We start from the raw sequence: 26,167 nt of genomic DNA on the forward strand, positions 1-26,167 counted from the left end.
CGTGGAAAGAGACATATAACAATGCTGCTCATGTAAGTTGAAAATATTTGCCACAAAACAGCAACAAAATTTGGGTACAGGGATCTACAAACAAAAATGCATCAAATGGGCTGGGCATTTAGCTCAGCAGTGTAAGTGCCTGCCTGGCAAGCACAGGTTGTGAGTTTGATACCCAGTACCAAAAAAAGTTTAAAAAAAAATGCATCAAAGATGTTTAAAGAGTTCTCATTGGTGGGAGAACAGAAAGGAAAGAGGGGAAATCGAGGCCCAGGCCAGGGTGAGGCCTGGAGCTTTAACCAGTGATGCTGCTGGTGAACTCAGACTGCTCAGAACAAGAAGGGAGTGGGAAGGGGACTGATCTTCGTGCTTTCTTTTACTTCTTGGATTTGCTCTTGTAAACATGCATTCATTTTTATAATTTAAAAAGTAAAAAAAAAATGCAAAAACAAACAAGTATAAAATGGTGCAGCCACTGTGGCAACCAGCTTGGTGGTTCCTCAAGAAGCTAAACAGAACCGCCTCTGACCCAGCAATGCACTCCCAGGTACAAATATTTTTAAGTGAAAGCAAAGGCTAAAATAGACATTTGTACACCCATATTCATAGGAGGAAGCGTTATTCATATAGTCAAAGTGTCCAGCAACTAATGAGCAGAGACAAAAAAATGTAATGTTCACGTGCAACAGAAGAGTATTCAACCATAAGAGAAGGGAAATCTTGATAAGTACCAAAACATAGGTGGACTTTGAAGATATCATGCTAAGTAAAAGAAGCCAGACAGAGATGGACTAATACTGTAGAACTGCACTTACACAAAGACTTAGAAACAGGCAGACCTGTAGAAAGCAGAAGAGATGTTTCCAGGACTAGCTTGATTGGGAGGAACAGGTGAGGAAGTTACTGTACAATGAATGGGTTTCTGCTAGGGATGATATCAAAGTTTTGAGTACACAGGGTGGTGGTGGTACACAGCTTTGTGTTAATGACCTGCTGCTAAGCATGGTTAAGATGAAAAATACTGTGCTCGATACATTTTACCATAATAAAATTTAAACAAACAAATAAAAATAAACGAGGTGAGCAAGCAGCATGTGCTTATGTGTAGTCCTAGTGACTAAACAGGCTGAAGCAGGAGGGCTGCTTGAGCACAAGCGTTTGAGGCCAACCTGGACAACACTGCCAGACCCAGTCTCAAAAGACAAGTCAAATAGCCAAACAAGAGCAGGCCCAGAGGCAGCTCCCCAGGAGACTGAGAGCGGCTACATCAAGGGTGGTACATTCAGTGGCCACCAGGGGGCAGAGTTTGCATCTTTAGGATTAAAAATGGAACCTGCTAGTAAATTTTCTTGGGTTTGTTTGCTGCTAGGAGTTTTACTTTTGTTTTTCTTTCTTTCTGTACGTCCCCCACCCAAGAAGACTGATGAGTGGGCCTGGGAGGAGGAGCCTGGAAGCAGCTCCACTGAGCCGGCCCACTGATACTCCTATGATCTCAGATGTATAAGGGCCTGGGCAGGTCACTTTGCCCCCAAATCCTCCATGGTTCAGCAAATTCTGTGCCAGCCTTGTACTGAGTGCTGGGAACACAGGGCCTGGCACAGAGAAGAAAGAGGATCAGTAAAGATGGAAAGGATGGACAATCAGGCAGACACATGAATCAACAAGGGATACAAGCAAGATATCTGGTCTATCCCTCAAAATTCAGGCCAACTTCAGTCCCCAGGCCCCCAGCAGAGAAGGCCCAGCAGGTAGCGTGCACCTCGGGGCAAGGCAAATGACCATGCATGTGAGTGATGGTCTCAGCTACCTGTAGGACCCTTGCCCAGGTCCCACTCTGCTCTCTGAACAAGAGAAACTATTCCTTTTCCAGGGGTCCAGGCCTCTACCCCACCCAACATGGGCCCAGCTGAAGAAACATCCACTGGAGCCCTCAGTGGCACCACCCAGCTTGGCTACCTCCTGCCTGTGGTGTCACCTACTTGGCGTAGGCCTTCTCCACCAGGGCGCACCAGAACTCGTTGCGGGAATTGGAGTGGCAGTAGATGAGCTGGTTGTTGACTGTGGGCAGCTGGTCATCAATGACCACGTCCACCCACTCCCCAAAGCGCCAAAAGTGGAAGTGGAAGATGCCGGCATAGCTGTCAGGCTTCTCGGGGTCCCACTCCTGCTCCTTCCAGTCTGGGATGACCTGGATGAGGACAGCGGGGACAGGATGGGGACACACTGAGTGGCATGTCTGGCTCCTGTGCAAATGGGAGGTGTGCCTTTGAGGAATTAGCAGGGAAAGGAGTATTAGCTTGTGCCCCGTCTGGGTCATGAAGCAGTTGGGACTCAGCCTATCTCATCTCCTGGCATCAGGTTCCCCAAGTCTGCAGGTCGCTTCCAGTTGTGTCTCCCTATGAGCTCCCCCTCCCTAGACACCCCTTTGCATCTTCCCCCCATCTTTTCCTCACTGGCCTCCTTGCTCTCCCTGACCTCTCTGAGCGGGCTGCTCTAGTCCTAGCATTTTTCTGAAACCTGTCTCCTCCTCTCCATCTTGTTGGCACCATGTTGGCGCAAGCTCCCATCACCTCTGTGACAGCATCTGCAGTCCCAGGTGCCCTTGCCTCACACAGAAGCAGATTGATACAATCTTGTAACCACCTCCATGGCCTCACTTCTCTACTCCCAAGGGCAGCTACTCCTGCTGCCTGCTCCTTGAGCTCCCCACCTGTCTCCTCTGCCACTTCATCCACTTCAGTGTCTGTCCTCCGTCTCCAGGAAGCTCTCCCTGACTCCAGGCCAGGGCACAGCCCTATCCCCCAGACTCACAGCCCCTAGCACTTCTACTCTGAGATACATGAATTTACATTAAATACCCACATGACACTGTTCGACGTCTGAAATGATTCCTGGAAAATCAGTTCTCTGAGGGCAAGGCTCTATCAGTCTTGGTCACTACTATACATTCAGCATCTTGCCAGGCTTGGCCAAGACAGTGAATTTAATACATTGGTGCTAATTGAATGAATAAATTCACAGACACTGATTAGGACTCTAATAATATCTACTATGTATAGAGCATCATGTAAATGCTAGGTCCTGTGTCTGTGACTGCCATGGGTCACTTTAATTTAATTCTCACAATAACCCTATGAAGGTAGATCACTACTAGCCATCCCTACTTGAAGGTGAGGAAATCGAGTCTCAGTGAGGCGAAGTAACTTGTCTAGGGTCCCTCTGCAGAAAACATACACATTCCTCATGGAGCAGATAGACTGGGTCTGAAGCCAGGATTCAAACCCATGCTGGATTCTGAGCACCCAGATGTACCAGACTTGGTCCCTGCCCTCAGGAGAATCCCAGGGTGGCAGGAGAGCTGAACAGCTCCTTCTAGAAGAAAACCACCCGTGTATACAGAGCAGAGCAGGCCCCAAGCACAAAGACTGAGGCAGGTACAGAGAGGAGTTTTCAGTTCTCCAAGTCAGGGCCTAAGGCAGCCTGAGCCACCATCCCCACCCTCATGATCATTAAGGATATTTTTGTTTACACACCTCTTACTATCAACAGGGATATTTGGCAAAGAGAAATGCTCCCTAGTGGGACATTCAAGACCAAGAAAATAAAAATGCTAATCCAGGGAGAGGCATTACTGCCAGCAATGTAGCCTTGCTCTGTGTCAGACATAGGTCTGGGCTGTTTGTTTTGAGGGCGAGGCTAGCACAGTGGCCAGGAGAGGCAGACCTGGCACAGATGAAAGAGACAGGATCTAACCCTGGACTTCAGGGCCTCTGATTCTGTGTCTGGGACCCAGCAAGGCTCAAGGCCTGTTGCTTTCTGTCCTCCACTTTCTTCCAACGCTATGCCCTTTTAAAGTAACAAATCCCTTTGCTTACCTCTGCCCCGATTTTTTGTGCTCTTTCCCCTTTTCTCTGTTAAGACAAAAAACTGTATCAAAAATGAGCCCCTTGCAGGCTGGGAAGGATCATCCCGACTGCACATATGGGCAGGCTGAGTTACAGAGAGAAGCAGGAAGCTGTCCAAGGGCTCAGTTAAGCTGGGAGCAGGGGCCGGGCCCATGGCTCCACTTCGTCCTCCTCCCCCATAGACCTGTTCTAGTGCTTTGGACTGCATGGGGAGGGAGGGAGGCAAGCAGCCTTGCAGGGTGCAGGAGGTACTCTGGAACCTCAGAAAGATCATTAGACAAACTCAGGGCTTGGCCCTGAGCAGTCTGCAGCTCAAGAAGCAGCTAATGAGGCTCCAGGGTCTGGAGATCCAGAGTCAAGGATCCCAAGGGCCTCAATTTCCCCTCCTGCATCTCAACCAGTGAACCTGGCATGGCTTGGTTCCATAGCCTTCTCGCCGCTCAGCCCCTCTGTTGCCAGTGGGGTCCTGATCTGGAGGGAGAAAGACTATTCCGGCAGATGTGCTCCCACATGTACCCATGTCAGCACCCTCGCAGCGTACATCCGGCTATGTCAGAAGTTAAGGAAGCCACTAAACCTCCTGGGGTCATGTCAGAGGAGTCAGGAAGGAAGTAGCCTGTAGAGGTTCTCATCTGCCTCCAAGGCCATTCTAAGGGTCAGTAAGGATAAACAAACTAGAATAAAACACAGCAAACAGGATCACATTCACAAGGCCATGATAACCTAGGACAAATAGTCAATGCTGGAGAAAAATAAGGAATCAACTCGTCTTTCTGAAACTGGGAAATTAGAGGAAGGAATTTAGCAATGATCCTTTGTTCTACACACTGTGCCACAAGGAAACCAAAAAGTGGGTGATGTGAAGTCTCTATCTGAAAAGAATTTCAGCTAAGAAACAAGGAAGAAATGATAATATTGAGCCATTTTGCAATCACTGAAGAACTAATAAATTTAGCCAATGATCACTAATGGATTGTCCCATTATAAAAAAGAGGCAAAAAAGAGATATTCTGCACCTTCAGAATGAAAAATAGGACATCTATAAAGCATCTATGAAGAATCTATGAAACATCTATGAAGCACAGGCTAAAAACAACTGTCCTTGGACCTTATAAAGCCTCTGGAGCCAAACCCTAGTTTCTGGAAAATACAGAGAACACAAAACATATTAACACTGCAAGGATACAGTAAGTGAGATTCAGACAATGGGAAATCCAATTGGACCCATGACCCAGTTTCTTAAGAAAAAAATGAAAAGAAAGGGCAACCAACCAATTGCAATTATGGATCTTTGTATCTTATTCAAACAAACTACAATGTGTATGCATATTTGTGGCACAAATGGAAAACAAGAACATTTGTTGGGTATTTGATGATCATCCTTAATTTGATCATCTCTAATCCAAAAGTCTGAATCCTGAAATGTTTTGAGTGCTGACATCATACTCAGAATTTTTTTTTTTTGAGCACTTCAGATTTTGGATTTTTCAGAACAGGGATATTCAATAATGTTAAGGTTTGTATCCAGATGTCCCCCTAAAGCCTCATGCAGTCATGGCAGCAGGATTTTCAGAGGTAGCTGAATCTAGTTTGTTATTGATTCATGGTCCAAGGCTGGGGCTAGGGGTGTGTCTTAGTTACTTTTCTCTCCTATATTATGGAATTATTCAAAAATATCTCAGTTGAGTTGTGGTTATTATTTCATGAGCATTTATCTTTCACAGCTGTATCCAGAAATATTTACAGATGAACTGATAGGCTGCTGGGCTAGGGGTAGCTGATGATCTTTGTTGTGAAGCGTTGGGTACAGGGAGCACACTAGGTGGTGCTCTCTACTCTTATGGGGTCCATAGTTGACATTCCCCATCATCACAGACACCACACACAGTCTGGCAGTGAAAGCCCTGTGTGTAGGCTCTGCTGGTCCTTATCTCACTCCTCAACGTATCTCCTATGGGTCCTGCAGAAATCTACCATCCCTGCCAATCATTCCAGGATGCCCTGTGCCACCTCACCCCTTTATGTGTGGGTCCATCTGCCTTCACGTCCCCTTTTCTTGTCCCTTGAGGTTTAGTTCTAGGTACAGTTGGGGAGTTTCCTCCTGCATCTCAGCCTGGCCCCTTTCCTCTAGGAGCTCCATAGGGGCAGGGAAAGGCTGAACTCCTGCCCAGCCCCCAGCACACTGCAAAGGGTATGGCTCAGCTCCAAAGCTGACTTCAGTCTTGCTGAAAGGAAAATCCCCAGCTGATCACAGTGAGGCTCCCAATCAACGGGTGACCTTGACATTGCTTAAGACCACATTATCAATGTCTTGCATGAGAGGGACTTAAATTTAAACTGGGCCAACTCTCTGAATCTCAGTGTCCTCATTTACCTACCCTACCACCATGAGAACTAAAGTAGAGTGAAGTCAGAGGTGCCTGCTACACTATGGAGGGCTCTGCACATACGAAGCTGTCCCTTTGGTGTATGGAGTACCCACGTGGGCACCTGCACAATAAGCAGTAAAACTCAGGGCAGGGAAAGGGGAGAGATACCAGATCACCCTCCTTCCTAGAGGACAGTGTCCCATTTCCCTAGCTTCTGGGTTTTCTTGGGAGCTTCTACTCAGATCTCAGGGGCTGGACTTCAGTCCAGCCATAGCAGCAGATGCAAACATTGCCCAGGTCATGTGACAGAGAGGACTAGGGGTCAGGAGCCCAGGGTAGGCAACTTGCTTAGGATCTGTGTATGAACACACACCCATGAAATTGTGTGAGCAGATTCGGGGACATGCAGAGGGGACTTTCCAAATTTCTGCCTGGAACCTCGAATGCCAGCTCACAGCATTTCTGAGCGACACTGGCAGGGCTATGAGATGCAGGGGTGCAAGGGGGTTCCTATGTCATCCAAGTTGAGGGAGGTTGGCCACAGGACTGTCTGAGTCCTCAAACTCAGTAGGCTTTAGTTTGAGTCTCTGAGGCTCCTTGGGTCTCAGCTTCTGGCTCCAAGAGTCTCAAATTCCCCAGGGTTCAAATGCTGGGGTTGAGAGAGTCTGGAAAGACTTGGCGCCATTGCCATCTGCTCCTTAGGGACTGGGCAGCTGAGGCTGTAAACACTGCAAGGATTCCTATGCTGGCTGAAGCCAAGACCTGGGAAGGTCCTCAGCCTTAGGAAGACCCTTGCCCCGGGCCTCTCTGCTTCCCAGTTGCAATGTGAGGGCTAAGCACCCCCTCAGCTGCCTATTTGAGCTGGACAGGGCAGTGGAAGAGAATGCACCTCTGTGAATGTTCTATGGGACTACAGGGCCAGGCCTGGCACCTGACATCTCTCCACCCTACACTCCCTGCTGCCATAGGCACTGGCCTGCTATGTGATCTCTGGCAACTCTTTTTATATCTCAGAGTCTTCGGTTTCTGTTCACTTTACAAATTCTCTTGACCCTTAGAATAATTTGAAAAAAATTCATGAACTGGAAATGTGTACTAATAAAATAAAAAGCAAATTTCAAAAATAGGAGTTTAAAGTGTAACCACTGAGGCAGGAACAAACAACAGAGAGGATGTTACATCAGCTTTGTGGAGTTCAAGCGCTTTACACATAAACTCACTCAACTTTTCTGACTTCTTGAAGGAGCCTTAGGGACATTGCTAGATATCACATAGCTGGTCAGTGGCTGCACAGGACCGGGGCCCTCACCACTGTAAGCTTCTGGGTGGCAGAAGCTGAGAAGCGGAAAGTCTCTTTGGTCTACAATTTTCTTGTGGTTTCTAAGGAAAATGGGTGATTTCCCTATGATATCCTCTGGGGACTGAGCCAGGTCACTTCTACTATCCCAGGAGTGCTGAATTTCTCTGTTTTTGGGACCTCTCCTCTATTTCCCCAGGAGTGGCTGGGGGCAGTGGCTAGGAGACAGGCATGGGGAGGGGTGTGTCAAGGAAGCAGACTCCAGAGAAATTGGGTTGCTGGACTGGAGGAGTCTCTGGATGTGCTGAGGAGGGAAGTGAGGGAGACTCTGGGAAAAAGGAGAGAGACAGTGAGATATGGTTGCAGGGTTCTGAAGCAGGGTCACTCCTGGACAGAACCACAAGTGCAGCCTCTGACCTGTCTCTGGAAAGGAAGTCTCCTAGCTGACCCTGAGCCCACGACAGGAGGGACACATCCTAGGGGCCACTGTTGTGGGGTCAAAAGTGCATGAGCCCAGAGTGTGGTCCCTTCTCCTCTGGGCCTTGGTTGTCTCTGCCACAGAAGAACACACCTGAAAGATGCCAAAGGGAGAGAGGTATGAAGGACTGAGGGAGCACAAACATGGCTTGGCTTGTGACTATCAGAGCCCGTCTCAGTGTTACTGGGTTGTGCATTTAAAACTGCCAGAAGAGGCTTCACAGGACCCAGGCGTTTCCTCTGGAAGGTCTGGAGCTAGCATTGCGTCAAGGTCCATCAGAGGACACAGCCAATCAGTGACCACGTCAGGGGAGACCAAACTAAGCTGAGGACTGATCCCACCACACCCCTGGCCACCCTTTATGCTCCATCTGCCCCTGCCCAGTCTCCCCTGGCCTCCGCTGGTTCTCTCCACATCCCTGGTTTGGGCTACAGTTAGAAAGTCAGGAGACCTGTGAAACCCAATCCTGAATCCTGATGTAGGGTCCATAGTCACTTTACTGCTCTGGGCTCATCCTTGAAACCTGGCAGCAGGAAGGGGCAGGGCACGTGGGAGCTCAGAGAGGACTCAGTTTCTGGGGAGCAGCGCTCACAGTGAGAGACATACCACCAAGGCAGAGGCACACAGCCTTTATTGGGGACACACAGCAGGCACAGCAATAGCAGGAGGACTGGGGACTCCACTGGACAGATGAAGTGGGGATCAAGGTGGAGTCTGGACCAAGAGTATCCCTACAACTGCAGGGGGAGGCCAAGGAAAGAAGCAGAAAGTAGGCCCCTGCCCAGGGGTCTGATCTTTCCCAGTCCTCATTGGAGAATGAGGCAGCAATGGCCCCAGGCAAGGCCATCTCTAAGCATGTCCTTAACAGATTCAGAGCTGTAAAGAACTCACTCAACAGCCAAAGCCTGCCCCTCAGCATACTATACTAATGCCCTGGGGTTCACCCTCCAGTTGTCCCACCATCAGGGGGAGTTCCACCCCACCACCTCCCAGTTCTCAGCATATTTGTTCCCTAGACTAAGCGCAGCCAAAATATCTTGGACACATGTCTGGCCAAAAACATATGGCTGGCTCAGGCACACGGTGCTGGTGGCACTTGTTGAGAGGCTGTTAGCTGCAGCCAGGCAGCAGACCAGGCCCCTTCCCAGCAGGGGCTCTGCCTTGAATATTGTGAAGGAGAATGGAGATTGTGGCTGGAACTGGGTCTGCTGATAACTGTGCCCCTGTTTTTCTCTGGTGCATTGCCCCCAAAGATCTCAGAAGCCCGCGCTGCTGCCTCTGGCCCACTTTAGAACATCACCTATGGGAAGGGTGTGCAGGGCAAGTCCCTCAGGCCTTTTCCACTCACCTGCACTCCACCAAAGCATTCTGGGAAATGCCAAGAGAGGTGACAGGAGAACGAAACAACTGCATGTGCACCCACCCCCACTCCCAGTGAGCTGACAATCTGACTTCCCTGTGGGGGACATCTCTAGCTCCAGCTCCAGGTCCTGAACCCCTCTCTATGAAACTGTTTACCTTTCTCTGTACGAAGCACGAAGTCTTCCAGCAGGAATCCCTGCGCCAAGGGGGATTCAACCACTGTCATGTCAGCTAAGCCAAGAACCACATTTGAAATCAATTATTCAATGGCTAATCTAAAGGTTGCCATGTGTGGGTCAGACACAGACCTCTAATACATACCCATGTGAATAATAGTACACACAAATGCTCTCTCAAAATACCTACATGTATTGTGACTTGATATACTTCCCTTCATTTCCCTTTACCTGCTGTCACTCCCACAGGAACTCAAGCTCTTTCTGCAATGCCAGCCAATCCCCACCACCCAGACCAACCCATAGCAATACTGTCCCACGTCCTGAGGGCTTTGAGGTGTCACAGAATCACACCAGCTCAATGGTGGGAGCAGTCTTCAGGCTAAGTATTCGAATCTTGTGGAACTCAGCAAAGGTGCTACGGCCAACAGGCAGCAAACACCTGCTTGCTGAGTTCTGGAGGAGGAGGCTGCTCCTAAATCTTAGTCTCTCTGTCTCTGGAGGAAGCCAGATGGCAGGTGGTCTGGATCTCTCTTTCTCTCTTTCTCTGTCTCTTTCAGTCTATTTCCACCATAATGAAGCAGGGACAGTGGTCCTGTGGTCTTCCTATCTGCCCATGGTAGCACCGGCTAGGAATCTACAGCAGCAGTGGCAGTGAATGAATGGTCCAGCTTCTAGACTACAGAGCTGTGGGATCCTCCTGAGCCAAAGCACTGGCACCACAGAAAAGAAGGACATGGGATTTAGGGTGCCTCTAGTCAACCCCAACAGCTAGAAGAATGCCCCCAGAAATACACATGGGAAAAGGAGATCTGGGCAGCGGGAGGGTGGTGGGCCAGAGGAAGTTCAGCAGCAGGGAGTGGCTGCCATCAGAGCTGGCTAAACACCACAGAGGCCTTGAGGTTGTCAGGTTCAAGCCCCTCACCAAAGGTAATGAGGAAGTACATGACTTTGCGGATCTTGGCCAAATCTGACAGGCGCTCCCCAAACTCCAGGGCATCAGCCTCATTCCAATCCATCGCATCTGAGTCCTCCTTGCGCCAGAATATGGCAGCGGGGTCCAGCAGTTGGCGTGTCATGAGGTTGGTGAGGTCAGGTGTCCAGTTCTGAGAGGTGCCTGTGATAGTGACCTTGCCCGGCTTGTCCAGCACAACATTCCAGCGCTCAAACTGCAGCCTCTGCTGCTGGATAAAGTCGATTCGGTACACAGACTCAGCTGGCCTCAGCAGCTTCTCACCATCCTGGCGCTTCTCTCCACGCTGCTTCAGGCTCTCCACACGCAGCCGCATCTGCTTGGTCAAGCCTTGGTCCAGGACCAGTGGCATCTCCAGCTGCTTTGGCCCATCCTCTGCCATGGCCCAAGAGCTGCTCCGCTGTTCCCACCAACGTCAGGAGCCAAGTGGGCTGAGGCCTCAGACGCCAAGAGAAGAGGCCACCCCAGAGGACTCCACCTCCGTAATTCCCACCCTCTGCCCCAGTCACCACTCCACCCAGTTCTTCAAATGAGGTGTGTGAGAGGTGGGAGGCTCCAAATGCCTCCTCGCCACTCCTCATAGAAGCAGTAATGCGGCACTTCAGGCAAGCAGGAAGCTGACAGGCTCCTCAGAGACCAGTGTGCTGATGTCAACTGCTGTGGCAACCACCTTGACTACCATGGCTGGGCTGGGAGCTGCTTGTTTATGAAGTAGGGACTCCATTGAGCAGCCAGAGAGGGATGTGGGACCACACACCCACCACTGGCAGTAAGGATGGACTGGAAGATGCCTGGGGGCTCAGCCAGGACCAGAGAGGGCGAACCAAGGTCTGTGGATTCTGCTTATCACATGCTTTGGGAACCATCACCCCTCTGTTCCCACTGCCAGGATCTCATCCATGTCATTATCATTTCTGTCCTGGACCCAAGGTTCTCAAACTTCAGGGTGTACCAGAACTACCTGAGAGGCACAGACACAATGCTGAGAGTTTGCATTTTTAACTACCTCTTTCCAGGCGGCTGGTGCAGGGACTGTGCCTTGAAACTCACCGACACAGCTTCTTTTAACCTGGTGGTTCCAGACTCAGCCCTGTCCCAGGGCAGTCACATGAGCAAGTTTCCCTTTTACCAAAATGCCATCTCCTATTCCATCTATACTGACCCTCCTCCCAGGAGACTGGAGGTGGAAAAGAATCTGGCAAATGTTTACATACTCACTACCTAAGGTAGGCAGGAGCCCAGCCATTATGAGGGCATCGTGAAGGGTGACGGGCCACCACCATGATGTGCCACACCCAGAAAACAGGACAGTGGCACTGCCCAAGGCATAACAACTGAAAATAATCTGAAGGGCCTAATGGACCATAAGTGCAATTGATTGCCAGAGGCAAGTAAGTCAGTGGTATCTTGGGCTATGCGACCAACAGGGGAGCACGAGGAAGACAGAGCACCAGGTCTGCAGGTGAGGGATAAGTCAACAGTACAGTACTCACTTAGCACGTGCGAGCCCCTGGATTCCATTACCAGCACCACAGAAAATGAACCAACAGATATACTCCCTGAAGCCTGGGGTTACTTCTAAGGGCCCTTAGCAGGAACTGGAGGTGACTACACTATGGAAGACATTAAGCTGCCTGTTCTCAGAACCTTTTACTTTGTAGAGGAAAGGGCAGGGAAGAGAACAATTTAGCGGAGAAGCTACTGATGGAGGTTTCTTTTTCTCTGTGAGAAAGGAGAGATTCTATTCTTCCCAGCAGTAAATTTTGCATTTTATTCATATGTTTTCTTAGGTTTGTTTTGTTAGGTTTGTTTTGTTGTGGTTGTTGTTTTGTTTTGCAGTGCTGGCACTTAAACCCAAGTGTTTACACAAGCCAGGCAAGTACTCTACCGAAGAGCTACACCGCTAGCTCTAGTTTGCTTTGTTTTTGCTTGTGATGTCCCCACACTAGGCTGTAAGTCCTGAAGAGGGCAGGGACTGCTTGTCTTGTTCATCACATTAAGCCAGCACCCAGAATAGGACCTGTCACATAGGAGGTTCTCGGAAATGCTTGCTTAATAGTGAATGAATGAATGGGATGGATGGATGGATGATGACAGAACAGCTGGAATGATGAACTACAGGGCCCTAGCAAGAGGAAGAAGTGAAGATAGGGAGAGAGCACAGGGCACTTGGCAATGGCAAAATGAGACCAGGTGTGCGCTGGACTGGAGCGGGGTAAGAGGCCAGGAGAGGTAGGAAGGTGTGGGCAGAGTCTTGCGGTCTTAGGGGCAGGAAGAAGTCAGAAGACGCAAGTGGTGTCAAGCACTACTAAAGTCCACAGACCTCTGATCAGCTGCCAGATACCGGGAACACACAACAAAGGCTAAGCAGAGAATAAATTCAAGAAAGCAAGCTCCAAATTTGCATACACAACTGCAAAAAATGTGCATAAAAACCAACCAAACAAGCAAAATCCTCTTTAATCTCAAGTGGAAAAAAAAAAAAAAGACCAGAATGAAAATAGAATATTTTCAACTATGGCTGTTTTTGAGCAACAAGAGTTACTTGACAGTTTACCTTTCATAACTTTTTAAGTCTTCAGTCCCCAGTACTGAGTTGTGCACAGTGGACATGGATGAACACTGAATGAACTGCTACATAATGTGAACATGGATTGCTCACAAAACAGGGCAAGGACAGAGTAGGAAGCATTTAAACAGAACTAAGACAGTCTGCCCCCCAACCTGCTCAGGTCCTGCTTAAGCACTGCTCACCCGCATCCTTGCCCCTAGATGCACACATCTAGGCTCTTTCCACGGTCCCTGACCCCAGGCTGGACAGGAGGAAGCAGGTCTGACTCCTGCTTGGGCTTTAATAAACATTGAGGAGATGAGCTCATTGCAGACCTTGGATCTGGCCTAAGCCAGGCCTGATGGCAAATGCTCACCCACACTGTCATATCCTGGTTTTAGGTTTATAGAGCCTGATCACCTGAAGTCCACTGCCCTGATCTTATGAAACATGTAGGCAAGATGGGAGGCCATAACGACCAGGGATCCCCTGAGTTGGGGAACCCACTACCAAGGAGCATCTGATTGGGAAGGGATTTAAGTGTACCAAGAACCACTGCTACATGCCAAGGGCTTGTCCTCTTCCCATCACCTAAGGGTGCTGGGTCACAATGAGGCCAAAGAAGAATGTGACTGGTCTGAGGTTAATAACTAGCAAGGGACCCAGCCAGAATCGGACTCAGGTCTGGTTGTCTTTGAATCCTGTGCCCATGGGTCCCAGGCCCTTAAGGATGAGGAAAAGAGTAAAGGATGACTTCCGGGATCAGAGACATGTATATCCCAGGTGTGAGACACCTGTAGCTGAGGCTCGGCATCCAGACTGTGACCTGGAGGGTGGAGGCAAGGGTGCAGCTCAGCTTGACCATCTCTCACCTCCACTGCCCTTTCAGGGAGAGAAAGGTGGGGCTGGGGAGGTCCCACAGGGTAACAGGCCCAGAAAGTGAGGGGTAACAACAAACAGAGCCCAGTCAGTGGGGACAGAAGGGAATGTAAGCACAGTAATGAGCTCCGCAGGGACTGTCACCACAGCAGCACCCAGAGGTAGAGTGCAACTAGCCAAGAGCACCAGCCCGCCCCTTAACCTTCCCTAGCATCACCTAAGCTGCTGTAAGTCAGCCTCCTGGCCCTGGCAACCTTTAGACCCCCGGGCTGAGGTCCTCCTCTCCTCAGGAGGAATCTTCAGCCCTGGGATAAAAGTAAGCTTGCTGAAGGTGGCACAGTATCAAGGACAGTCTTAGCTGAGATGTGGACCCTTCCTCCAACAGCGCAGTGGGAGGCTGCTGCAGGGGACTACAAGCCAAGTTCAGCCAAGTTCAGGAAACCCCTTCCTGCACGTGAGCAGAGAGCTTCAGCCAACTCCAGCCCACTAATTGCTGCAGAGAAGGCAGCTGGTCAGGTCAGTAGCTGGGTCCAACAATCTAGGGCAGACCTTTCCTTCCAAACCTCTCTGGAGCTGTCTTTGTACATGCCACCACTAGGCTCAGTGGGAAGGGAAGGCCTGGCCCTGCTCTACCCTTTGGGAACTCACCTCGAGGGGAGATGGCAGATAAACAGGCAATTACCCAGAAAACAGAAGTGGGGAGCCAGTCCTCCAGGGCTCCCATGTGCTACCTCCAGTCCCAGGCAAGTCCTCATCTAGGTACCAGTAGGGCTCAGAAATAAAGGCCTGGTTCTGAGCTCAGATAATGGAGCTGGAGACTGCAGGCTGGAGACAGGTCTTTGCCCAGAGCATTACTCCAGATACAGACCCACTTGAGGCCCACAGGTGACAGAATCCCATAGGTAGCTCTCTGAGACCTACCAGCTTGGATATCCCATGAATTCCTACATCCTACACAGGATGCAGTAGGGATCTCCGCTAGGACCCTAAGGGATTATAGTATGCAGCTACCTGACTCCTACAGGACCATCAGGGCTCAGGCCCACGATGCTCATCCTGCTCAGAAGACATGAGGACAGGGAACCTACCACACAGTCCTAGCCTTGGCTGAGGACACAGCTCCCTCTGATGGCTGAAGGATGTCACGGAGGAAAAGGAAAAACCGTGCTCCACGAGAGCGCCCCTATTATGTTCTAGCAGTGTTAATTGGCCTAAGGCTAGTCATCAGGGCCACCTTTCCCTGAGGACAGTTCCAACCTCACACCTGCTGAGACGCACTATTCCAATTCTGCAGATGAGTAATATCAGGCCAGGTTCAAAGCCTCCAACTTCTAAGACTCGGTATCAAACCCAAGACTAGGAGACTCAAACACCTCTTATGTCCCTCTCCCATTCCTTTTGGAGGCAGAGCAGGAAGGGTTGAGGCGAGGATGGGACAGTGACTTGTATTTGCTAGGAGGGGAACACAGATCTCCCCTGCAATCTCTACCAAATGAATCTGGCCTCACTTTTTCCCCAGGAAAGAAACTTCAAGCTCCGGATTTAAGGCCCCAGTGCCAAGTGCTGCCACAAAAGACCAGGTGGCTAAGGCTGGGCTCATTCTTTCCAACTACAGCCCTTTGGCTCTGGTCCAGAACACCAGCAATGGAACCAGCAATCATGACCCTGAGAATCATCTGTACCAGTCCCACTGAACTGGGAAAAGCAAGGCTCAGAGAAGGATACCAGCCTGCCCAAGCCCACAGGAGGTTACTGGCCCTGAGCCCTGTTACTGGTGTCTCCACACTGAAAATGAAGCAAGAGGCTCCCACATTTCACAGGTACACAGGGACAGGAGACCTCCAGTGGAGGGGAGGAGACACATGAGAACAGATTCCAGTCCCTGCCCCTGGGGATTCCCAGCTGATGGGTTAGGAAGGTAAATCCAGTGCTCGATCATCCTGAGTGTCCCACTGTGACCACATCCCTGCCCTGGTGCCAGCTTTCGGGAAGCCTAATCTACCACATGAAAGTGAGAAAACCAGCTGCCATAAGTCCAGCCCACCCCAGCCCACCCCAGCTGCCCCAGGCCTTACCTTTTGCCACAGAGAATCCCGGGAGGCCAGTGATGAGCAGGCAGCCACAAACCAGCAGTTGCCCACCTGGCCCTGGTGCAGGTCGTGGGAGCTGATACCATCCACAAAGAGGCGAGGGTTCTCACAGATGTCCTGCAAGAAGGCAGGGCAATGTGAGATGAGGAGCACGAGGGCTCCCTGCAGCAGGAAAGGGACCTCAGAGTATGTGGGGGGTTGATCAGTCTGCCACAGATCAGGGCTCACATGGCCTGTCTGCTCTCCAAATCCAGTTCTCCCCCCAGGTCCTGCCTGGGACACTCTATTCTTCCCTGGCCCAAGCACTCTTCTGCCAAAGGTGTACTGATAAGCAAAGATAGTGAAAGGATGTCAGATGTGGGCCACTATCATCTTTCTCCTGTGGCCCTCCTATCCAAGTCCACACCGAGAAGCCCATGCTCACAACAAACTGGGTAGTAGATGTGAGACCAGAGAGCTTGAAGAGTGCAGAAAGAAAAGACTAGGGAGTTGATGGGCCAGGTCCTGTGTGACATGCCCCTGGTACACTCATCTGATCTTCTAATGCCTGAGGAGTATGGGGTTAGGCTGCTGTTTCATTTTATGGATGAATAACGGAGATTCAGAGAGGCAAAGATTAATCAAAGACACACAGCACACAAAGACCCAAGAGGGGCAGAAAACAATTTTGATTTTCCATAGCAAATGGCAGGCATGGCCAAAGGGGCTGCTCACAGGATGTGTGGGGAGCCAGGCCAGGACAGCTATCAGGCAGGAAAATGACTCATGCCCTCCTGCTGGCCCCAGGGCCCAGCCCTTCCTACTGCTGAAAGTCACTTGCTATCCACTGGAGAGGGCAACTGGGCAGCTCCAGAACCAGCTGTTCTCTGCACAGGTTTGAACCTGGCCTGGGTTCCCACATCTTCAGGGTTTTCCCTAAGAGTCCCCTGAGGCAGTGCTGGACAGGAGGGAAAACACTGGCTTTGGCCTATAGCACGAAGAGATACAATCTGCCAGGGGTGGCTCCTGGCATCCTCAGGGACATCATGCCACCCAGCCTGAGCTGGGTGCTGATCAGGTCAGCACAGGGCAGCAGAAGGGGTCTGCATAGCCCTGGCCCTAGCCTGGGGAGCAGATGTGAACTGAGGAGCCACAGAGCTCCTGGAGGGCCTGCCTGTGCCCCATGTAGACCTGATAGGCCATCAGTGGTGGGGCTGGGCATGAGGGTTCCTTTGCCCTTATAAGGCCAGGACTTGTCTGTGGCTGCAGGTGGCACCTGTGTTCATGGTTCTCCACCTCAGGCCCCTCTATTCCACCAGCACCTCACTCCACAAAGCAGACAGGGAGTGAAGATAGGGTAGGGGAGGCACTAAGTCATCTCCCCGTACCAGGTATCCTGCTGGCACCACAACCAATGCTCACCATGGCCCTGAGAGTTGGGCAGAACTCTTCGCTTACAGATGAGAGGCTGAATAGGGCAGGAAGGCCATGGTGCTTTCCTTCAGCAGCTTGGCTCCGAGCAGTTACAGCTATTGAGGCCTTACTTCAGGTGACAGGCAGAGGGCAGCAGAACTGTCAACAAAGAACTACTCCTGCTTGCCACTTACAGGCAGTGCAACTTTGGCCCAGTGGCCCAGGCTCTCCTCACTTCTACTTCCTCATCTGTGCAAAGGGAACAGACTTATCTTTGCAGGGCTGTGCGAGGCCTCCACAGGTCTCAGTGGTTGAGCATTCCACAGGGAAAATGAGGCTTAGGATATTCAGGTCCCATACAGTGCTGGGACTTCTTTGTCCAGAAAAACAAGTGTTACAGGACCAAGGAAAGGGATGTAACTCCTCAGAGGGCATACACGATGGCTCAAGACAGCACATTAGGGCAGTTTTCCCACAGCAGAGGTCACTTCAGGTTGTGGAAAACTCATGGACACAGTGGCCCTCATCTTGTCCCCAAGTTCATGCTTTATCTCTGGGGAAGCAGAGGGAAAAGCCAGAGCCTATCTCCTGCTGCCTCTCGTTTTTATCTCCCAGCTGGAGCCACAGGGTGCTATGACTTAGCATCGCTGTGCTGAGGCTGGGAAGTGGGTTGGGCAGGGGTCCTATCTGGAAGACTTGGCTACATATGCCACTGGAAGACACCAGGGCTTATGTTTGGGAACAGTGTTGAGGTGCCCCTCTACTTTAAATCCCCCAGCCAGCACTCTGCAACATAGACTGCAGGAGAAGAGCACAGGCCCAAGAGGAGGCAATGACATCCAAAGGAGGCATGGGAATGGACAGGTGGACAGTATGGGTCTGTAGGGATCCTCTGTGTGGCACTACTGAGGCAGACCTGGCAGTGCAGCCAGAACAGGACTTTGACCTGGACATCTCTCCAGCTCTTGAAAGGGAAACCAAGAACACTTGGGTTTGGGCTTCAGGGCTCTTGGGTTCCATCCAGGGCACAGGGATCTGGGGTGATCAACAAGGATTCCTGGCTTGGAGTCAGTAGTCTGACTCAGAGAAACCAAGTAAGGTCAGTGGCACCCAGAATTCAGAGGCCACTGTGTGGCACCTGTAAATGAACAGTCACAGAAATGGCTCCTGAGGAGCAGGCACCTGCTGTGAATTGGGCACTGTGCAAAACAACCCTGTTAGACCAAATTGCCCAGGGCTGCACAAGAGGCTGTGAACTGAGACTCCCGCTCAGGGAGCTTGGCTTGAGAACCTCTCAGTAGGTTAGTTTTCATGGTGACAAAGTCACCCTTCCTTTGCTGGCCCCTGCACTGTCCTCGTGGGGGTGGGGGGGCTCTAGCTACACAGGAGTGAGATAAAGTCCAAGCCTTCACCCTCCACCTTGGAGGCAAGTCTTCTTAAGACCAGCACTTGTCCTTCTCCTTTTCCTGGGCCACCACCCAGGACATAAGCCACTGAGTGGGCCAGGGTTGGTCTCAGGAAGAAGCAGGTCTGTGTGAGCAGAGCAGGGATGGCAGGAGCCCAGGGAGACCAGAGACACTGGCAGGGAAGCGGCACTGGCACTTTCATATCATATGGGCAGAGGGATGGTGGGCAGGGGGGTTCAGGTAGCAGAGGATTCCAAAGGCCTCTAAGACAGGGTCCAGCTACCCGCTGGAGATAGACACTGCTTCTGATGACATTTACAGCCAGCCACCTGCATCCTTCCACCTCTGCCCATTCTGGCTTTGCCTTTGAGTCTCCCCCATGCCCCAGCCATGAGCATTTCCAGGGCAAGCAAGACCCTGCAAGTTCAACCCCGAAAAGAGGGTTCACTGAGAGGAAAGGAGGACAAAGTGACACAGAGGCCTAGGCCAAGCCATCTGAGGGCTGGGGTGACCACTTTTTTTTTGGCTTGCCTCTAGGGCATGGCCTCTTGCACCTGAAGGAAACTCTTACCCAGCCTGCTAGGCTAGCTTCACAAGGTTCAGGTCACAGCCACCTCTCTCCTGGCACAGCAGGAAATTCAGGTTTCCAGTCCCGGTACATAAACAACAGGAATGCAACATGCACACGCACACACACAAAGCTGCACCAGGGACCACCCCCCCTCGGCCCCCCATCTCTCTACCTCTTCAGCCACTCAGCTTCACCTGTCAACTCTCCTGCAATCTCAGGTCACAGGAGCCCACTGTTTCCTCATCCCTACCCCATCTCTTCCTGGAGACCCCATCCTGGCTGTCTTGTCTAACAAGCCTTGCCTGACCTGAACTCTCTCAAGCAAGTGGTTGGAAGGAAGGGGCTCCCGGGCAGGAGAGCTGCCCAGCAAACCATCACCACCTGTGCTCCCACTAGGGGGCTTGAGTGCAGCACAGACCAGGAGCACAGGTCTTCCTGGTAAATGAGCACAAGCCCTGGGGGCTGGCTGGGGCCACAGGCTTGGGCTTGGAAATCCAAGGAGAGTCCCACACTGACATCTGTTCACAGGACTCCAGCTTGTCCTCTCTGCACTCCAGCAGAAGTAGTGCTGGGTGAGGGCACAGTGCAACCTACTACAACCCAGGCTCAAGAGGAAAAAGGAGGACCCTTCTCCCTGCCCCCAGGGTTTGCTGACAGTCTCTATCTGCCTCTTTATCCCTGAGAAGACTAGAAGAGGGTGGGAGACAATTAAGATCTTAAAAACAACAACCAACAACAAAAAAATCCAATAATCCTCTAGGGGTTGGGCCTGCAGTGGGTGCTCTGGGTGGAGACTAAAGAGGACATGCCCAGTCCCCCGGTGGGGGAGTGGGGGTGAATCAGTAACAGTCAGTATGAGAACACAGTGGCTTTGGGTCCTGTGTTGCCAAAGAGAAGGTGGGCAAGGAAGCTTTTCACTGTCCCCCATGTGTCTGACACCTCGGGCACCTCACTCACTTCAACCTTCAGAAATCAGAGTCACCCAGAAGCACTCGCCCCATTCACAGAGGAGGAGGCTAAGACCCAGGGAGTGAGGTGGTCACACTTGGCCTCGGGAAGGAGGGATCGAGGCTGGAACTAAGTCTGTGTGGCTCCAACCCCATTTTGGGAGAAAGAAGGGCAGAACGGTGAGAGGCCAGGAGCCCAATAAGGACCACCTCCCCTGACAGAGAATCCACCCAAACATCCCACACGCAGAGGAGGAGTTGGAACGGGATAGTGAAAAAGGGCTTCCCTGGGCTGTAGTAAAAATTGGCTTTTGATTTTGTTTGTAAACAGTTGGTCATCTGTGACCAGGAAGTAGGATTCCATAGAGACAAGCTAGCGCAGGCCAAAGTTTCACTGGCTAAAGGTCAAGAGGCTGAGAGTTAACAGTTTCGAGCTGGACCAACCCCGCCCTTGAGGTAGAAAGACTTGACTTCCACTTCCTGTTCAACAACCTCCCAGCCTGTGGGTAACAAAGCCAGGTGGTAATGGTGGGTTGTTCTGCTCCTTGATCACAGCTACAGGCAGTACCTGAATGTTTGTTTTGTTTTGTTTGAGGCACACACACTTGTGCCCGGGAGGTGCTGGGGACTGATTCAGGGCCTCCCCATAGTGCTCCATTCCCAGCTTGCTCCTTCATCCTTTCTTTTGTCCCCTGCCTCCCCCGCCCCACCTCTTTTTTCTCATTCTTTTAGTTTTTTGAGATAGGGTCTTACTATGTAGCTCAGGCTGGCTTCTAACTAGCCTTAGGCTCCAGAGTGCTGGGATTATAGATATGGGACATTATGTCCAGATTCTTTCTGAGGTAGAATCTTACTAAGTCACTAAATTGTCTAAGCTGGGTTTCAACTTGAAGGCCTGCTTCAGCCTTCCAGAGTACGGGGATTACAGGCTTGTACCACAACAACCACACACATATTTGTGGCAACCACACATAAATTTTTAAACCCACATAGTCGTCACCATATCACCCACATGGTTTCACATCCTGGCCTATCACTGTTCACCCATGGGGTTCAGGCCTTGAACAGCCTCCCAACTGAGAACTGATTTCCCTTACGCCTCACTCAGATGTCCCCCCATCACCAACCACCACATGCTGTCATGCATCCCAGCAGGGTACAGCTCTGCTCTTCCTCAGCCCAGGCTGCCAGTAAGGTCGAACCCAGCAGGTGCCAGGGAGGGAGGACACATGGCAGGACTTGAACCTGTGCAGCAAGGGATTCAGAGAGGGCAGTGTCTCTAGCAGGAGCACTCAGAGTCCCCAGCCTGCCCAACCTGCCCCAGCCAGGCCTTGCTGGCCTCCTTTCAGCACCATGGAGTATAAATGCCTTTACCTTTAGGTCTGGAGACAGCCAGGGACAGGAAGGGGGCAGGACCAGGGGGAAGAGCACAAGTGAGCAAAAGAGTTGAAGTATCCATGCTCCTCAGCGTACTAGGGACTCATAAAGGCCCTTTGAGATTGGCCTCCTTCCTCACACACTGGACCAAGGAGAGGGATGAAGGCCAGGACCCAAGAAGTGGAAATCTCATAGCCCAGTCAGGAGGTTTCAGGGAGCTCTGGAGGACCCAGGCCAAGGTCAGAGATTCTATCGAGCTCATTGGCACAAGACCAAAAGGCCAGGACCTCTGGGGTTCCGGGGGCTCCCTAGGTAATCACTGCCTGAAGCCAGATGTTCGAAGGCTCTCATGCCCTCAGAGCCAGTGCTGAAGCTCCTGTCCCATCCCATCCTCACCCCTAGTAGAGTGACCCTGCCATGGCCAGGCTTATGGGCCCCTATCTGCTAAGCAAATCTCCCCAGCACCTCTCACACAGGCCTTGTGGCCTTGGTTCTGAGACACCTATCTGAGAATCACACAGCAAGTTAACAGCTCCCTCCCAGCCTGGGTGACCAGAGCAAGGTCTCCTTATGAAAGTCCTTAAAGTGAGACTACTGTTACAATTACTGATTAATCACCTTAATGAATATTTGTCATTTACGCAGGCAGTTGCCTTCGAAATGTTTATAATAATCATGAAAACATGTTCCTTATACTTGAATATTACTCAACATTTTGCTAAACAAAGGTCACATCCACATCTTATTTTTAACCGAAAAATGACCCCAGGAGGGAGGGTGGCAGGGATAAAGGATCCATAGGATTTGGGTCCATTTTCATGTCTCCCCTTCCAGGTCAACTCTCACAGCAAGGAGCCTGTCAGGGCCACCCCAATGTCCCCGCAGACTCAGCCCATGGAGAGTCACGTCCACCCCAGTGGAAACCACACACTGACCTTGGGTCGCTTCCACCTCACTGTGGGTCCTGGGGTGCCCTTGTAGTAGAGCGAGTCATCAGTGGCAGGGAAGTTGGGGTCCTCGAAGAGCACCTTCCTGCGCAGACAGGCCCGCTTCAGGTCAGAGTAGTTCTGGTTCTCATAGGCTTTCACACAGGAGAACATGGTGGCAGCTGCCCCAGGGAGGGGAGGCAGGAACACCTGGAAGACAGGAAGGCAAGATGACGTCACCTAGAGGATACTGGGGTTCCTGCTGTGCCCCTATCTTGTGTGATTCCTGACAGCCCTGGGAATCGGGAAGCCCTATCTCCATCATACAGGCAAGGAGAGGAGGCTCAGAGAGTGGTGGAGGCTTACCCAAAGTCACAGAGCTGGTACCAGACAGAGCAGAGACAGGCCACTGGGATTCTCTCCTTTCTGAGAGCCGGAGATGATTCCAGGCCACAGGCAGTGAGCAGTGAGCTCAGGGCGTTAGACACAGGCCACACCCATCTCCCTCCCTCCCTTTGTTTAATCAGCCTCCCTAGACCTCCCCAGATTGAATCAGAAGAAGGCCAACCCCAGCAGGTCTCTGGCCAGTGTCACACCCACAGGGAAGCAGCTGCATCCCAAGGGGCCCACTTCTGCCCTGTGAGAAACCTTGTTTCAGGCACCCCTGAGCCATCACTCACACCCTCCCCAAGTGTTTCCTCCATCCAGGAACCTGATCCTCTAGAAAGCAAGCTCAGGCTCCTGAGTCCCCAACCACCACCCCCCCCCGCCCTTCACTCTCCAGGGGACACAGGGGTCCAGCTGGCACCCTGCCACTTGTACCCGCCTACTGACCAAAGTTAAGGGATATGGACAGGACCAATGTGGAAGGGAAGAACTTGAGAAAGAGAAGGAAAGCAAGGGCAGGAAATGGCACATCAGGGGTGCTGACGGGTGCTTGGACGGTATCACAGCTGAAGGACTGTCCCTTGTATGCCAGGCTGTTCCTCATTCTCCATTCAGGCTGCAAGAGCTCAGCTCCTCTTAGACCTGCTCACCCTGGGGCTTCCCCAGCGCAGCACTGCAATTTCACTGAGGTACAGGCCGGTTTTCCAGACCAGCCCTGAGGGAAACTGAGGCACAGTGGGTTGATTCCTGAGGTGGTTTGAGAGCAAGACTGGTATGGGTGCCAATCCCAGTTGTACCAAGCCATTTTACTTCTTGAGTCTCCTACTTCTCATCTCTACAATGGGAATGATGCTGCTTCAAAATCTAGCAGGCAAGTCAGATGTAGTAGCACCGGCTTGGAATCTCAGCACTAAGAAGGCTGAGGCAGGAGGATTGTTCCAAGTTCCAGCCTGAACTGCATAGTGAGACCCTGTCTCAAAAAGACAAAAAAAGGAGGAAGATGAAGGGATGGGAAGGGGGAGAAGGAGGAGGAGGAGAGGAAAGAGGAGGAGGAAGAGGAAGAAGAAGAGGAAGAGGAAGGAGGAGGAGGCCAGAAAGGAAGAATGGGCAAGACATGACCAAGTCCTATCTCACTCTGCTGGCTCCTACCATATGCAAGCCATGTGCTAGAAGTTTGTGTCTATCATTTGCAAACCCTGCTGGGTGATCACATCTGCCCCCAGAAAGAGGGCAGAAGTGACGTACCAGAGTTCCCAGAGCACCATTGCCCCTGATGACCCCACTCAGCTTTTTGAGCCTGCCACTCAGGATGAAGAACTAATCACTGGGCCAGTGGGGCTCCCCTAACACCCTACTGCACTGTGACCTTACAGGAGAGAAGAAGTGGATATTCTCCAGAAAACAGAAGAAACAGAAAGAAAATGAGGTGGGCCAGAGTGTGGACACAGATGGGTAGCAGGGACTGCTCATCATCCTGCCTGCTGACCGGTGACAACTGCCTTGTCCCCTGCACTATGCTGCAGCTGCTTCACTTCTGACCTTTTCATCCATAGAGGGCTTCTGGGTGACCTCAGGTCAACAAGTTAACCTCTCTGGCCGCCCCACCACCCTCTCCAGCCCTTGCCACACCTTTCAGGCCCAGGAGGATGGAGAGGAGGAACATGGAGAGCCTTCTGGCTCATAGGCACAAAGCACAGTCATTACAACATGGGTTTCCAGCAGCTGGGAGCTCCAGGAGCAATTTAAGTGCAAGAATTAGATTAGAGAAGCTGAAAGCAGGAGCCTAAAAGCCAATTCCATGTTTCAGAACCCAGAGGGCCCAGACAAGGGCAGCAGGCTGGTTGGAGTCACACAACCAGGCTGGTGGAGAATGACAGTTCAGCTGTGCTCCAGGATGTACCACTGACTGGAAGGCTCTGCTCCCAGGGAGGAGAGAGTGGGGTTATGGTCTCAGAGTTAGGGTGTTCTGCAGGAGACAGGTCCACTCAATCAGAAGCTAGGAGGCCCAGAGGTGCAGTGTGATTAGGACCTGGCTGAGCCTAGTGAGACAATGCAGATAGAGGAGTTAAATCAGAACAAGGGCACTGTACTTGCTGCCAGGAAACCCGCTCACAAGTCACTGAATCCCACAATGAACTGCTGCATGGTCTGGGACAAGTCATGAGCCCTCTGAGCTCCTGTCAATCAACAAGCCACCCTGGCCCTATTTGGTTCCAGCCCTCTATTGTACAGAGGACAGACAGAAAGTAGCATCTGACTCCAGGCCTGAACTCAGTCTGTCCTTGCCTGAGGATCAGTGCATATCCTGTTCCAGGAGCCCATGGCCTGGCCTGCTGCTCCTTGAGCCTGCCAGAAGTGGTAGAGATAGCCCAGCTATGCATGGACTGTTCCAGCAGTCCATGGTGCCTGGCTGCAGGAGGAGGCTGACACTTTGAGGAGCCTTCACTGGGCCTGACAACCACTGAAGCCATTTTGTACACAGGAGTACACAGGAACTTCTAAGTCTTTGGCTTGTTAGCTGGACTAAGCTACAGCTTCCCAAGCAGGGCCTAGGCTGATACTGTGATATTTTAGGGGAAGCTGACATGGCAATAAAGACATTTTTTGGGTCATCATTCCCCCTGCAATTCCCACTCATGGATCATTCAGTGTGGTTTAGATGTCTTTACCCTTCACAGCCTGCGCCCATCTCCTACCTACTACAACCAGGGAGAAGTGGACCAGCCTTCCATAAGCAATGGCATCTGGCTGGAACCGAATGAACTGTTTTCATTTTTCCTTTATTTATTTTTATTTTTTATGGTACTGTGGGTTGAATCCAGCACCCCCAGCATACTAGTAAATGTTCTATCTCTGAACCCACTTGTAATTGTACCCCTGCCCCCGCTTCCCCACTTGTACCATATTTTAAAAATTCTTCCAGTTGCCTTTTCTTCCTAGAAAGTGACATTAACTTCCTATTTATAGTAGATACACAATTTCTCCAGCCTCAAAAGGAAATGGAAGAAGAAAGAAGGAAGGAAGGAAGGAAGGAAGGAAGGAAGGAAGGAAGGAAGGAAAGAAAGAAAGAAAGAAAGAAAGAAA

General features: G+C 51.2%; 2 protein-coding genes across 8 annotated transcripts in view; both read right to left on the bottom strand.

Annotated features, from left to right (window-relative positions):
* Positions 1–26,167, bottom strand: part of Capn5 (calpain 5) — a 54,562-nt gene that overhangs the window by 11,999 nt on the left and 16,396 nt on the right. For 6 of the 7 annotated variants that reach the window (XR_010049832.1, XM_003468538.5, XM_063256439.1 and 3 more), the window contains 3 exons: positions 22,706–22,906; positions 16,063–16,194; positions 1,977–2,185 (listed from right to left, as the gene is read on the bottom strand). Coding sequence is in view for 6 of the 7 variants with exons in the window: in XM_003468538.5 (XP_003468586.2) it covers positions 1,977–2,185; positions 16,063–16,194; positions 22,706–22,870 (506 nt within the window). In the remaining variant the exon portion in view is untranslated. Of the gene's footprint in view, positions 1–1,976; positions 2,186–16,062; positions 16,195–22,705; positions 22,907–23,062; positions 23,143–26,167 lie in introns of those variants that run through there. The other variant, XM_063256442.1, reaches the window with a different exon arrangement.
* Positions 5,544–16,054, bottom strand: Omp (olfactory marker protein). The gene has a single exon (XM_063256444.1). The coding sequence runs from the start codon at positions 10,937–10,939 to the stop codon at positions 10,454–10,456; it is 486 nt and encodes a 161-aa protein (XP_063112514.1). The 5' UTR covers positions 10,940–16,054; the 3' UTR covers positions 5,544–10,453.

Source organism: Cavia porcellus, unplaced genomic scaffold (genome assembly GCF_034190915.1).
Source record: "Cavia porcellus strain 051 isolate PalLab524CR breed Dunkin Hartley unplaced genomic scaffold, mCavPor4.1 scaffold_9, whole genome shotgun sequence".
In the NCBI taxonomy this organism is placed as follows: domain Eukaryota; kingdom Metazoa; phylum Chordata; class Mammalia; order Rodentia; family Caviidae; genus Cavia; species Cavia porcellus.